General features: G+C 40.6%; 1 protein-coding gene across 1 annotated transcript in view; it reads right to left on the minus strand.

Annotated features, from left to right (window-relative positions):
* Nucleotides 1–1,160: 1,160 nt before the first annotated feature.
* The window catches only part of LOC118809004 (disks large homolog 5-like), a 73,500-nt gene continuing 59,239 nt past the window's right edge, over nt 1,161–15,421 (minus strand). The window contains 11 exon segments of the mRNA XM_036571915.1: nt 1,161–1,475; nt 3,518–3,627; nt 3,850–3,959; nt 7,480–7,524; nt 7,526–7,608; nt 8,959–9,102; nt 10,234–10,421; nt 11,005–11,175; nt 12,248–12,396; nt 13,256–13,436; nt 15,181–15,345. Coding sequence (XP_036427808.1) covers nt 1,372–1,475; nt 3,518–3,627; nt 3,850–3,959; nt 7,480–7,524; nt 7,526–7,608; nt 8,959–9,102; nt 10,234–10,421; nt 11,005–11,175; nt 12,248–12,396; nt 13,256–13,436; nt 15,181–15,345 — 1,450 coding nt within the window. The 3' untranslated portion in view covers nt 1,161–1,371.

Genomic DNA, 15,421 nt, shown 5'->3' on the forward strand with positions numbered 1-15,421 from the left:
TGACGACACCTTTAGATGGCGGCGCTGAGTGACGTTTGTTTATTTGATGTTTGATAATCACACCTTTAGAGGGCGGCGCTGAGTGACGTTTGTTTATTTGATGTTTGATAATCACACCTTTAGAGGGCGGCGCTGAGCGACGTTTGTTTATCTAATGTTTGTTGACGACACCTTTAGAGGGCGGCGCTGAGCGAAGTTTGTTTATCTAATGTTTGTAGACGACACCTTTAGAGGGCGGCGCTGAGCAACGTTTGTTTATCTAATGTTTGTTGACGACACCTTTAGAGGGCAGCGGTGAGTAACAGTTTGTAAACCGGGTAATTTTTTGGCCAAACTATCGCTTTAAGTACTAAATAAGGGTAAAAGAGGGATTTGGGGTTTTTTAAAAATGAAAATTTTAGCCACGGCATCATTCTAACCCTTCTTAATGATGCCTGCAGCTGGGTGTGATTTGAGACACAGCCCAAACAGCTACAATAAACGTGGAGTGATTCGGGACACGGCCCTGAGGGAGCGAGTGGAGTGGAAGAGTAAGGTAAACATTCAAGTAAAAGCATAACAGGTTCATAAATACAGCGTCTGTAAACATGTCCAATACAACGTCTCTACTGTCCGCTAATCTGGGCTATATTAACACAAAACAAGCAGTCATAACTCAGCGTTACCACAGTACGAACTGCAGACGTAGTGGATTCTCACTCTGGCCTTCATGCTGTACCTCGTTCCACTAAAGAAGGTGTGTTTGTGTTAAAGGAAACGCTCAAACATGCTAAAGTCGCTAACAGTGAATGAAACTGAACAGCTGCCAGTTAGCATCGCGCTAACAGCATCATGCAAATTATTGCTTACTGATCTCCATTCACTGTTCGCTATGTTAGCATACTTGGTTGACCTATGCACTTAAAAAAGATGGTTCTGCAAGGGTTCTGCGGTAAGGTTCTATATAAAATGGTTCTTCAGATTGATGGAGAATGTGTTGTATTTGGTTCTATACCGTAAAGGGTTCTGCTACTGTTGCGATGCCAAGCTTGCATACAATAGAAGAACGCTTCTTGGTGCTGTATAGAACCATTTTCAAAAAAGGTTCTATTTAGAACCACATACAACACATTCTCCATCATTCTGAAGAACCCTTTCACCATACAAAGAACCATTTAAGCTTGACATGGTTCTATAAAGAACTCATGGTTCTAAACAGAACCACCGCCTTTACTAAAGAGACCTAGAAGAACCATCTTTTTGCAGTGTGTTCTTCTTTAACTGTGGTGTACAGGAGTGTTTTGCATTGTTATTGTGCAGTCACAGCACAGTGTTAATGGAGAGCTGTAGTAGAGAATTATGGGAGTTGTAGTTTTAGCAGTAATTGTAGTTTTAAGCAGAAGCATCAGGCAGCCACAGGGGTTTGTTTTGCTCCTGTTCCACAATGGCCATCACCTGAGTGCAGATAGAAGAGAGAGGTCCACCCTGCACCACACCTGCAACGCAAAAACAAACATAACGCAGTATTAACACCGTGTTAACCCTTTATTGGCTGCTATGTAATCTATCAGAGCCCAAAGGTTCAAAAACATTGCTGTGGTGAATCGTTATGTGCCAAATGATTCAGAACGGATCTGCCTTAATGACTTATTCCGTGCCAAATGATTGGGCACTGAACTACTTTGGTGAATCATCATATACAAAACAAATCAGCACTAAAACTGTTCCTGGGCCAAACGTTCTAGTACCGAACTGAGCTGCTGAATCATTATGTGATAAATGATTCAGCACTGAAGTGTTTTAGCAAACCATCCCATGCCAAATGATTCAGCATTGAACTACTTTGGTGAATTAACATTTGCCTAACAATTAAGTGATGTGATGCTTTGGTCAATCAACCTGTGTGCAACAACTCAGCACTGAACCATAATGTGACAAACAATTCAGCGCTGAACTTCTTTGATGAGTCGTTCAGTGCCAAATGATTCAGCATTAGCTTTGGTGAATCCATCATACGATTTAGCACTGAACTGTTTTGGTGAATCATCCTGCGCCTAATGATTTAGCACTGGATTACTTTTGTGAATCATCCTGGGTGCAATTCTTCAGCACTGAACTGCTTTGGTGGCTAATACTACACAAGAGTTCTTTATTAAAGAAAATGGTTCTATATAGAACCATGAACACTCATAGAACCCTTTGTATAATTAGTGGGTCCTTTGCCTCATAAAAGGGTTCTTTGGATTGATGGAAAATATGCATGAATGTGCCATAGACAGGTCTGAACCTTTTTGAAAAGGGTTCTATATCGTACCCAAAAGCATTCTTCTGTTACAAGCTTGACACTGTACCAGTAAAAGAACTCTACTGGGTGCTATGTAGAACTATTTTCAAAAACACAGAAGAACTATTTAGAACTATGTAGAACTATTTTCTACAACATAGTCTCCATCAACCTGAAGAACCCTTTCACAAAGCAAAGAACCCTCTAATTATGCAAAGGGTTCTTTACATGTTCATGGTTCTATATAGAACCATTTTCTTTACTAAAGAACCCTTGAAGAACCATCTTTTTTAAGTATGTATGACAAACGATTCAGCACTGAACTGCTTTGCTGGCAGATTCTGTGTCAAACAATTCAGCACTAAATTGATTTGGTGAATCATAATGTGACAAACGATTCAGCACCGAACTGCTTTGTTGAATCATTACGTGCTAAACAATTCTATACTGAACCGCTTTGGTGAGTCGTTCAGAGTCAAATGATTCAGCATTAGCTTTGGTGAATCCATCATACCACTTGGCACTGAACTGCTTTGGTGATTCATCCTGCGTCTAATGATTTAACACTGGACTACTTTTGTGAATCATCCTGTGCGCACATCTTCAGCACTGAACTGCTTTGGTGAATCATCATGTGTCCAACGATCTGGCACTGAAATGCCTCGGTGAATCATTATGTGCATTATTCAGCAGCGAATCGCTTTTGGCAAGCCACTGGTTTGTGCCAACTTATTTTGCATTGGAGCCAAACAAAGCAGCACTGAAAGTCTTTATTAAATCTTCCTGTGACAAACAATTCAGCCCTGAACTGATTAGGTGAATCAGAATGTGACAAATGATTCAGCCCTGAACTGATTTGGTGAATCAAAATGTGACAAACAATTCAACACTGAACTGCTTTGGTAAATCAAAATGTGACAAACGATTCAGAACTGAACTGCTTTGGTGGCAGATTCTGTGTCAAACAATTCAGCACTAAACTGATTTGGTGAATCAGAATGTGACAAACGATTCAGTACTGAACTGCTTTGGTGAATCATCCTGTGTTCAACGATTTGGCACTGAAATGCCTCAAGGAACCATTATGTGCCAGACGACTCAGCACCGAATCGTTTTTGGTTTGTGCCAACTGATTATGCATTGGACTATTCTGGTGAATCATTATGTGATAAACGAATCAGAACTGCTTTAGTGAATCATCCTGTGGAGTGTATGTTTCTGCGCTGTCTGAATGCAGACAGGGGTTGTATATACCTGTAAAATATTTGCTGTATTCCTGCTCCATTTTCTGAGCCGCCTCAAACTGCTCCTTGGAATGTTTCTGAGACACTTTATCCCGCAGATACACCGGATCCTTCTGCTCCCTACAAACGGACACAGAGAGATGAATGTAGGAGGCCGAGGCTGGCCCAGGAGGGGCAGTTCCATCCCCTGACCCCCACTGTTCTGATCACTTTAATTAATTAGGATAATCCAGTCTGCATCAGCGGGACACACTAATCACTCTCTAATCACCTCTACAGGCACTACAATGCTGCACACTATCACATACACAGAGCAGAGAGGCCGACGCTGGAGAGACTTACTTGATCTGCTTTGCGTTTTTGTAGCGAATGAAAATGACGATGGGGTAAATGCTAACACTGTGGAGTCGCTCGATGGCATGAGGGGCGATATCGATCAAACAGTGACAATCCTGAGAGAGAGAAAGAGAATATGAGATGGAGAAAAACAGAAAGAGGGCAAGACAAAGGACACTGAGAATGGAGTGACATGAGTTAAGTCTCAAGGCCCAGTCCCATTTCACCCCTCACCCCTACCACTTAGCCCTACCCCTCTGTTTAGCGTGTTCACGTCTAGGGGTGGGGTGTCCCTGATTCCTGCTGAGATAGAGGGGATAGGGCGAAGTGTTGGGCCTACATGACCCTCCAAACGGAGGCTTTTCAGAGACTCCAAACAGCGAGTTATTAGAAAAAAAGAACAAACGCAAGATGGAGAACAAGAGACCAAAGAAACACACAAATGTGAGAATTTTCTCTGGTAAACAATATGAAAATCATTGTATTGTCTTAGTTTAATGTCGTTTCAATGTTTTATGGTCCTTTTCTTGATTACCAGCATAAAAAAAAAATCACTAGTAGTGCTGACGTCTCTGTAGCTAGCTAAATTTGCAGTTCCACCTTAAATAGTGCAGCAGTTACATTCTGGCACCTCCGGCATCAGAACTGCTGCTCCATTTAAGGTGGAACTGGAAAATCCAAACAAGAATCTGGTGAATATCTGACTTCAGCTTCATATCACTGAAGAATTAATGGTGGGTGATCATAAATAATTGCACCCCTCTTTGAAGGTATATGATGCCCTAAATGTAACTAAAGCCCAGCAGTGAGGAGCTGAACTTTACCCCCCTCTGCTGTCACTGCAGACTGGCAGGGTCGCCTACAGAGCAGCGCTGGTAGCTGTTAATGAAGTGATGCTCTTTTTATTTGAGGGTCCCATTTCAGAGGGACGATCTCAACCACTGCCCTGTAACTCAGCTCTAAGGGGCATGTGACACTCGAAAACAAGGTCTAGGGGTACAAATAAGAAATGGGACTGGGCTTGCGTCTCTGGTGTGCAAGTCCAAGTCAAGTCTCGAGTCTTAGATCATTAGGAACTGGTCAGTCAGTCCTGCCGAAGGTGAAGACTAAACGTAGAGAAGCAGTGTTTCGCTACTATGCTGCTCTTAAATGGACCCAGTGGACAGGGCGCATTAGAAGAGCCCCGACACTGGACACTTTAAATCAGCCTGAAAACGTTCCTGTTAGAGCAGCTTTCAGCTCAGTTTAAACACTGTTAGCTCTACTGCACTTCCCTCCTCTATCGCTGCTCTATTATCTTCATTTAATCTTCAATTTGATAAAGTTTGTCACTCTTAATTTAATCAGTTTCGATTGTGTTTTTTCAGGCTGAAACTTACGAGTCACGTCTTGAGCCTGAGTCGAGTCGCAAGTCAGTCCCAAATCTCTGAAATGTGTAACACAAAATACCTGAGTAACTTGCTGTCATTTGCATTTTCTGACATCAACAGAGCTTTTACAGCCTCTACTCTTCTGAGAAGGCTTTACACTGTACAAGCTGTTTGTGCACTGTCTGGATTTTCTGGATACTTTTGGACGTATAGCGTATCTCAGTGTTGGGCCAGTTCACACTGAAAACGGATGAGTTCAAAGTCCAGTTCATACTAATGAAAATGAAACAAGTTCGTGATCACTTGTTTCTTGTTTTCTCAATAAATAGGCTGCTATGCTTTTTCAATAGAACCCCTTTCTACCCATCCCATCACCAGCCCAACATCATTACTACTCATAAACTAAATGAATTATTCTATATCACTGAACAATCTCATACATGAGGTACATTTAAAACATTGTTACATTGGCTTTTAATGTTGAGACTGAAAATATATTTTAACACAAATAATTTGTCATATTATGTTGACGATGAAAAAAGTATACAGTATATGAAAATTTCATTTAGACAATATTGATGTATGCAGCAGTTCAAAACAACAAAATGGATTCATTCTGATTAATTAAAAAAAACAAAAAACTCCAGAATAAGCTGTACTGTAACAACACCAGACAAATAATGTAAACAAAGGAACCAGCTGTTTCAAAGGCTCAAACAAACCGACTTCTGCAGTTACGTCTCTACCGCTCATCAGACATGCTTGGCTGTGTCTATGGAAACATCATGCAGTGATAGTGAACATATGAACGTGTTCATGCACAACACTGGTGTACATAATAGGGGTGGGGAAAATCGATACAGTATATTATTGTGATATTTTACATTTTGCAATATTGTATTGATATATGGACACCGAGTATCAATACACTCTCTCTCTCACCAAGTATCAACAGTTTATTATATACACTGCAAATAAAAATTAGGTACGGTCAGCAGAGGTGACATTCAGCGAAATAAGTCAGAACAAAGACGGAGGCATCGGAGAAAAAATCAGAAATGCGCCGTCTGCTTTTAAATCAAACGTCTAGACCACTAATTGGCGGACCGTGGTCTGAGTCTGGACCCAGACGCTGTCCTATGCGGACCTGGACCTGTAACCGATAAACTATGGAGAATTATTTAATTTCAAAGGGGTGGTCCTATTTTAATCGGCGTAACATTTCTAGCCTTTACGGTAGCTTTAGCGGCCCGGAAGACTCACAGACCAATCGCATGCGCTGTAAATATCACACGTGACGCTACTCAGCCAATCAGACCTGTGCATTACGATGAGCACTGAGACTCGAGTGAGTGACGCACACAGGGGAGGGACGAGGGAGAAACAGCAGTTGGAGAAGAAAGTGAGTCAGAGGGAAGTTATTTCACATGTCGTGATCTAAAAAGAGAAAACTGATAATAAATGTTGTTGAAATATGACTGAACTGTACTTTATTTGATTTGATATTCAGTTGTTGACTGTATAAAATGTTGATATACCTACTGGGCTACTTCAGTAAACAGTATATGGCACTGAATCATGATGCAAGTTAGACATTATGATGTTCTGGACCTTTGCTTGAGGAAATTTTCTCTAACTGGACCTTACTGAGTTTTAATTAAATACCGCTGGTCTAAACATTTTTTGGAGGAAGGACATGAATATGACGTGATTTTCAAGAAGTCTAGTAGGAAAATGAAATACTCTGAGAATACTACGAACATGAGGGCTCATATTTAGGACACTGGAATCCAGGTATGTGACTCCATAGCAACGTTTTTTCACTGACACAGCCGTTGTAAAGCTGTACAGAGAAGTGAAGCTTAAAGTTGAGGAGTCTTTGAGAACAGCAGAAAGGATTGCATTAACTCGCGACACATGGACGTCAAGGGCAGTGGATTCTTATGTGACTATAACAGCGCATTATCTCACAGAGGGCTGGAGACTGAAGACCTCCTACAAAATGGAGTGCAAGAATCGGGGATTACCGACAAAAACCTGGCAGCTGTATTTGAAGTTGAAAAAAGTTATGTTATCGGAATAATCTACATATCGCTAAATGTTTAAAATCGCAATAACATCATATCGTGACTTAAGTATCGTTATAATATCGTATCCCCACCCATAATACATAAAAACACTTGCTGTCCCACACGTCGACTGGTTTAACTCAAAACGTTCAATTTTTTTCACTAACAGGTTTATCTTCAAAACAAGCCAAACTAACCTTTTCTATGATTTCTTTAATGGACGCCACCGTGGTCACGTCGAAAGTGTCCACTCCTGCGTTTGTAGTCGATGAAGAGGCAGTCCTTCACTCCACGCTCGATCGCCTGCTGGGACGCCTTCATCACCTCTAACGAAGACACACAAAACAGAGGCTTCCATGAACGTCAGCGCTCTCTAATTACACATACGGGCCCAGTCCCATTTCAGCCCTCGCCCCTACCACTGAGCCCTTAGCCCTCCGTTCTGCACGTTCACGTCTAGGGGTGGGGTGTCCCGATTTTTGTTGAGATAGAGGGGGAGGGTGAAGTGTTGGGGCTACATGACCCTCCAAACGGAGGTTTTTCAGAGACTCCAAACAGAGAGTTATGAGAAAAAAAAGGAAAAACCTCAAAATGGAGAACAAAGAGACCAGAGAAACACACAAATGTGAGAATTTTCTCTGTTAAAAAATTACGATAACCACTGTATTATCTTAGTTCAATGTCGTTTCAGTGTATATCGGTCATTTTCTTCATAACAAGCATAAAATCACTAATAGCATGCTAATGTCTCGGTAGCTAGCTAACTAAATTTCTCATTCCCCCTTAAATAGTGCAGCAGTTCTGACGCCTGAAGCGCCAGAATGTAACTGCTGCACGATTTAAGGTGGAACGGGAAAATTTGAACAAGAATCTGGTGAATATCTGACTTCAGCTTCATATCACTGAAGAATTAGGGGTGGGTGATAATAAATAATTGCCCCCCTCTTTGAAGGCAGAGGATGCCCTAAATGTAACTAAAGCCCAGCAGTGAGGAGCTGAACTTTGCAGTGTTTAGCATATTGGAAAGAAAAAATTAAATATAAAAATGTGATGACTTACATTGACACATTTTTTTTCCAATATGATAAAATCAGCAAATAAACAGTAATTGTGTATTAAATTGTGCAGATGTGTTCACTGTAGAGGATACGCATCACACAGCAATACTGTCATATTATCTGTTTTAAAGATGCTCAATTGCCTTATCCAGCAGTGCCACAGTGATCTCTAGAGTGACGTTTCTCAGTTTTAAGACTAGGAAAGCTCCCTTCTGCTGATGTATCTTGAAGGCAGGGGACACTGTTTGTTTTTTATCTAGCCAGCAAACGCAGAAGGAAGGCAGACAGCTTGTGTTACGGCTAGAAAGCCGAATGTCATACTGCAGCCGAATAACTATAGTATTTGTCTTCAAATTATTCATTCAGTGGAATGAATGTCTGTTTAATTCTAAGTAATAAAGAAAAGCTGGAAAAAAATATTTGTTTATTTGTACTTATTACATTTGGTGAACCTCATGAAATGAAAAATGAAATATTGGAACTTTTAAGTTATTCTCTCGATCGTGGCGTCTGTAACTGATACCTACTAGTAAATGAAAAATTTGTAAGTGATTCATAAGTTATTTGCTTTGATTGGTTGTATATTGATTAGTGAAAGGTAATAACTGATGATGTTACCCAGAAGGCAGCGGCAGTATTTCCCAGGAGCCTCTCTGACCAGCATGTCTTTAATCGGCTCCACCAGCGGCCCCAGAACCAGCACTGGCCTGCGATTGGTCGACTCCACCTTCAGCACTCGCTGGTATGCCAGACTTATACAGTCTACTGACACACACACACACACACACAGACAAATATACACACACACACCACACACACATATATATATAAATATACACTGACCTTCAAAAGTTTGAGTACACTTTTGCTTCTTTTGAAATTTTTAAGAGTAACATCCGATTTGCACTGTTACGTTTTAATAAAGTAAGAAAAATAAACTACAAAAGTTTGGTTTATCATAAAGTCTATCTGTGTTGATGCTTTGGGTATTTTCAGCCTCAGCACTCGGCTTTATGTTCATCAAAGTGAATCACCTTTTCCCCCCAAATACAAGAGTTTGATGTATGTAAACACTGTTAAAGCTTTAAACCCCCCCCCCTCACCCATAGAATCCATACATGGAAACGAAACTGCTCAAAAAAAGCTCATTTTAATTTACTGTTTCTGTGATTTGCGCTTCAGCCTCAGTGCGTGAAATCAAGCGCCAGCCTACCAGCACCATATTTATAGATCATTTACATGAAGCACGCCCTAATTCATGCAGATGCTTCGGTAATAAGCCAAAAAAAACAGCATTCAGCAGCTCGGGAGACAATAGCTGTGCTTGTAGCTGGAGTTTGAGGTCGAGCAGTGAGTGCACTGCTCCCCCTACTGACCAAACTACTTCATAGCATTAAAATTGCATTATATAATATTACGTTATAATATTTAAATGCTGTATTATTGCAGTGTGTGATACTAGCTGTGTTCTGTGGTGTTTATTTTGTGGACGGAGTCGGTCGTATAAAACAAAATCACAGAGTAATATACCTTTAAATGGAACAATGTGCATGTAAAATAAGTACATTTACTTTTGTACTGAATTGCTGTGCATAAATTATTAGTGTTACTGTTATTTTTAATTTTTATTCTCATTGATATTATAGATTGATTGATAATAGTTTTGGTTTAGTTAACCATAAATTAAGCATGTTTTTCTTGTTTAACTATAATGCTCAAATTTGCACACGTTCCTATTAGTTTGATCTTAAAGGAACGACTAAGATGAAGAAAACTGACGAAGAACAAAACTGCTGGTTAATGATGACGATGATGATGATGACGATGATGATGATATTTAAGTCTGCATCAAGATTTATAAAGGTTTATAAAGTTTATGCTCTGCTCTCTCACCCTCAGTGAACGTTATAGAGTCTGTGCTGATGGAGTCCGGAGCCGGAGCGTCTTTTCCGTCTCTGGAGCCGCTGCGTTTGTGTTTGAGTTTCCGTCGGAAGAACGAGCGGCGAGCAGCCGCAGAGACAGTTTTACCCTCATCTTTACCCTCTGTTATGCTGCAGCGCCGAGGAAACTCCTGATCCATCCTACAGACACACAGACACACAAATTAACAGGCACAGAAACGCATCGCCAGCTTTAAGAAAGCCTTATATCCCTGAAAAAGCAAGGAGAATATTTTCAGGGTTTCATTTTAAATCCAATGTGCTGGAATATAAAGACATCACTGTCCGAATACCAGTATCAGAAAACACAGGTCAAAAACCTGTTTTGGAAAATACCTCCTCCAGCTGACAGCACATTTCAGTAACTTTGCCAAAAAACTGAATAATTCAGTCTAAACGATGTTCTCATTAAAGCAAAGGGGGAAAAAATAAGAAAACACTATGTAGCACAATTTAAGACTCAAAACTCTCCTGCATAGTAAGGAGTAATCAGTAGAAAGCATGAAATCCAATGAAATAAGAAAAAATTATTTCGCTTAAAAAATACATTTTTAGGAATTTTTTTAACACTTTTAAGTTTGGGTGTATCACTGAACGTAATACATCAACAGATCAGGTGACCTTGAGCTTGAGACCACCAAAGGGTGGTCTGTGGCCCTGTGTTTGAGAAACCCTGCTTATTCATCAGCTAAGAAGGTAAACACTTCCACTTTTTGAGACTCACATGTACTTGCTGGGAATCTGCCCTCGTGCCAGTTTCTGCGCGCTCTCATCCAGCTGCCACGCCAGCCAGTAGCCGAAGTTTCCGCTGGGCAGCGTGTCATCGACGTAGAGGATGTCGTCTTTCTTAAAGCTCAGCTCCTGCTCTGACTCACCCACGCGATCATACAGCGCTCTGGGAGATCAATAGAGACTTATTATATATCAATAACATTAACAAAAACACAAAACTCAGTTCAACTGCAGTTAATACTAACATTATACTAATATTAATAATTAATATTATTTTCTTATTATTTATTTATTTTTTTCGGTTTAAACATTCACTCTAGGCCTGTTTGACCATCACAGTCCTACCTTCACCATTTAGGGGAAAAATCAAGCATGCACGCAGTGTCAATCAACAACTCAACAACAGACTGAAAGTCAATTAATGCATTTGAGCCAATCAGGTGAGCTTATCATAACCATTTGGCAGTATTTCTGAATGGAATAATTCCATGTGTGTCACTAAAAGGGCTGTCAAAGTTCACATTTTAATAATGCATTCATTAATTAATAATTATTATTATTAACGCCACTAGTTTGAACCTTCGAGATAGCCATAGTAGTGCAGGCTGAAGCTCAGCTGCCTGTGCACTGTATGTTGCTATAATATAATCTGTGGAAAAACCAACAAGCAGCAAACTAACAAAAGCAGCATTCTGGTGGAGCTCCAGTTCCCCTCAAGAACCTCCACTGTAACAAGAACCCACGAGCTGTATAAAAGAGAGTGAGAGGCTAGAATCATAGAGGAGCTGAACCACTGACTGTATATATGGTATATATGATATATACACTCACTGACTGTATATAATATGATATATACACTCATTAGCAGATAGCGTACCTCTGTGAACAGTGTTCACTCTGTGAAAATGCTATATATAAATAAAATCATGTGATCTTCATGTTTAGGTTTGATGAAAAATGGTGTTATTAAATCACTGAAAGTAATAAATATATTCTGATGAAGCATATTTTGTCCTCTCACATAGCTATACCACAATGCAGTGCTTCATAAATGGAAACAAATCGTTCTTTAGGGTCAAATGTGGGCAAATAATACAAATTAAGATTCATTAATAAATTACTAGGATTAACCGTTTCACTGCACTAGTTACTGAACAGTCTGTATCCTCACTCTTACTCCAACATGTGGAAAGCAGAACAAGTAGGAGTGAGTAGGAAGCTCTTGCAGCAGCTACCTGACGTAGAAACCGTCCCCAGGTGTGTTTCTGATGCGTCTCCAGTCCTCAGGCCGGTTCTGCACTCGGAGAGTGACCGTCTCTGCTGGCTTCAGCATCTCCATATACGCCTCCTCCGCGGTTTTATTCCTCAGACTCACTGAGCAGAACTGAGAGAGCGCAGTGCTTAGAAAACCCAGCACAAACCAAACTAACACACACGTGAACAAATGCTGCCTTCAGTGTTCGACCTAAAAGCTGCACATGAACGTCCTTAAGTGACAATCACAAACAGGAACTTCTGATTTCAGAGGTTTCCGACTTCTTTCTGTTCCACCATCGGGGTAGGTACAGTTTCAGTGATTTTACAAAACAAGAATTAAGTCTCCATACCTACAGTATGAATCACACTACGCCTCTTTACGCCCAGTTTGAATCAGATTCTTTACATCCCTGTACAACAGTATGAATCAGATTCTTTACATCCCTGTACAACAGTATGAATCAATTCTTTACATCCCTGTACAACAGTATGAATCAGATTCATTATGCCTCTTTACCTCCAATATGAATCAGATTCTTTACATCCCTGTACCTCCAATATAAATCAGATTCTTCACATCCCTGTACTTCCAGTATAAATCAGATTCTTTACATCCCTGTACCTCCAATCTGAATTAGATTCTTTACATCCCTGTACTCCAGTTAAATAGATTCTTTACATCCCTGTACCTCCAGTATGAATCAGATTCTTTACATCCCTGTACCTACAGTATGAATAAGATTCTTTACATCCCTGTACCTCCAGTATGAATCAGATTCTTTACATCCCTGTACCTACAGTATAAATAAGATTCTTTACATCCCTGTACCTCCAGTATGAATCAGATTCTTTACATCCCTGTACCTCCAGTATGAATCAGATTCTTTACATCCCTGTACCTCCAGTATGAATCAGATTCTTTACATCCCTGTACCTCCAGTATGAATCAAATATGAATATGAATATGATTCATTACATCTCAGTACCTCTAGTATAAAGTCTCCAGGCTGCAGACCATCAGCGCCTCCTGCAGGGCTCTTCTCCTCCAGACTCTCCACAAAGACGCCCGTCAGGTTTCCTCCACAGATCTTCACCCCCAGCTCCACATGACCTTTCCTCACAGTCACATGCCTCGGCTCCACTGCCCTCCCGCCCTCGTTCCAGCCCCTGACCAACACGAAGCGCAGAAAACAAGCATTTTAGACCAATCACAACTCTCGCTGGGTCCTGTCAAAGCTGTTGGCCTGTGTAGCGATGGCCGAATTTCAGTACCTAAGGCAAGTCTATTTAAGTTTTTCCAAAATCTAGAAAGCTGATTGGCTGTCTAAATTACATTCCATTAATGTCAGACATTTTTACATTCTGTGCAAAAAGTTAAGATTAATTCAAAAAGTTAACTGTAAAAACTCGATTTCTGTGCAGATCTATATTATTTACATACAACATATATTTGTTTATTTCATTTCTTTCAAACATTTGTTTATTGATCTTCACAAAAGATCAAATGTCAATATGGAATGCAGACTGAATTAATACAACAATACAAAAAAAACAGCGTAGCATCTTAATAAATAATTTAAGAACATCAATAATTAACAATTATATGCATTATTTATAACATAATTGAACAAATAAATATAACTAAATAAATAAAATAATTACATGTACGCTACTGAGGTGTATTCTATTACATTAGCCAGACAGTAACAATTTTCTTACACTGGGATTGTAGGAAAGAACAATTTTTCTGCATAAGCCAAACTTCCTTTGATTTATTATTAAGTATTTTTATTTTTGTATTGAAATACCTTCAGGAATCAGTATCAGAGTCAAAGTATCAGAACTGGCATCAGTATAAAAAAATTTGTCATAATACTCAGCCTTAATTGTATCTACATTTAATATTACACCGATCAGGCATAACATTATGACCTTGTTTCTACCCTCATTGTCTATTTTATCAGCTCCACTTACTATATAGGGGCACTTTGTAGCTCTACAGTTACAGACTGTAGTCCATCTGTTTCTCTGATACTTTGTTAGCCCCCTTTTACCCTGTTCTTCAGTGGTCAGGACCCCCATGGACCCTCACAGAGCAGGTGCTATTTGGGTGGTGGATCATTCTCAGCACTGCAGTAACACTGATGTGGTGGTGGTGTGTTAGTGTGTGTTGTGCTGGTACGAGTGGATCAGACACAGCAGTGCTGCAGGAGTTTTTAAACACTGTGTCCACTCACTGTCCACTCTATTAGACCTTGTCAGCCCACTTTGTAGATGTAAAGTCAGAGACGATAGCTCATCTGCTGCTGCACAGTTTGTGTTGGTCATCCTCTAGTCCTTCGTTAGTGGTCAGAGGACGCTGCCCACAGGACGCTGCCCACAGGACGCTGCCCACAGGACGCTGCTGGCTGGATATTTTTGGTTGGTGGACTATTCTCAGTCCAGCAGTGACACTGAGGTGTTTAAAAACTCCAGCAGCACTGCTGTGTCTGATCCACTCAGACCAGCACAACACACACTAACACACCACCACCACGTCAGTGTTACTGCAGTGCTGAGAATGATCCACCACCCAAATAGTACCTGCTCTGTGAGGGTTCATGGGGGTCCTGACCACTGAAGAACAGGGTAAAAGGGGGCTAACAAAGTATCAGAGAAACAGATGGACTACAGTCTGTAACTGTAGAACTACAAAGTGCACCTATATAGTAAGTGGAGCTGATAAAATGGACAATGAGTGTAGAAACAAGGAGGTGGTCAGAATGTTATGCCTGATCGGTGTATGCTGAGGAACAGAATGGCAATATCAACAAATAAAAAAAGTTTAATTTTGATACTTATTATTTTATCGATCAGGTTCAGGTTCATGACAGTGTGGTGTGTTAAAGAGGTTTGTGTGTGTATGCAGTACCGGACTGAGTTGCGGGGGCTGGTTGCAGGTGTGGTGTTTTTGGATGGAGGCGTCATGGTTCCCTCGTCCTGTTCGCTGAGGGTGTCGATGGTGGAGCGAGCGTCAGGTGTTCCAGCACCGCTGCCGACGGGCGTAGAGCAGGCGCTGACCGACTCCATCCTGGAGCTGAGGACAGACCAGAGATCAGAGCAGGAAAACACATACAGAATCGTCTGGAGGGGTGTGATGGGTGTAGTGATGT

Source organism: Colossoma macropomum, unplaced genomic scaffold, assembly GCF_904425465.1.
Source record: "Colossoma macropomum unplaced genomic scaffold, Colossoma_macropomum, whole genome shotgun sequence".
Classification (NCBI taxonomy): domain Eukaryota; kingdom Metazoa; phylum Chordata; class Actinopteri; order Characiformes; family Serrasalmidae; genus Colossoma; species Colossoma macropomum.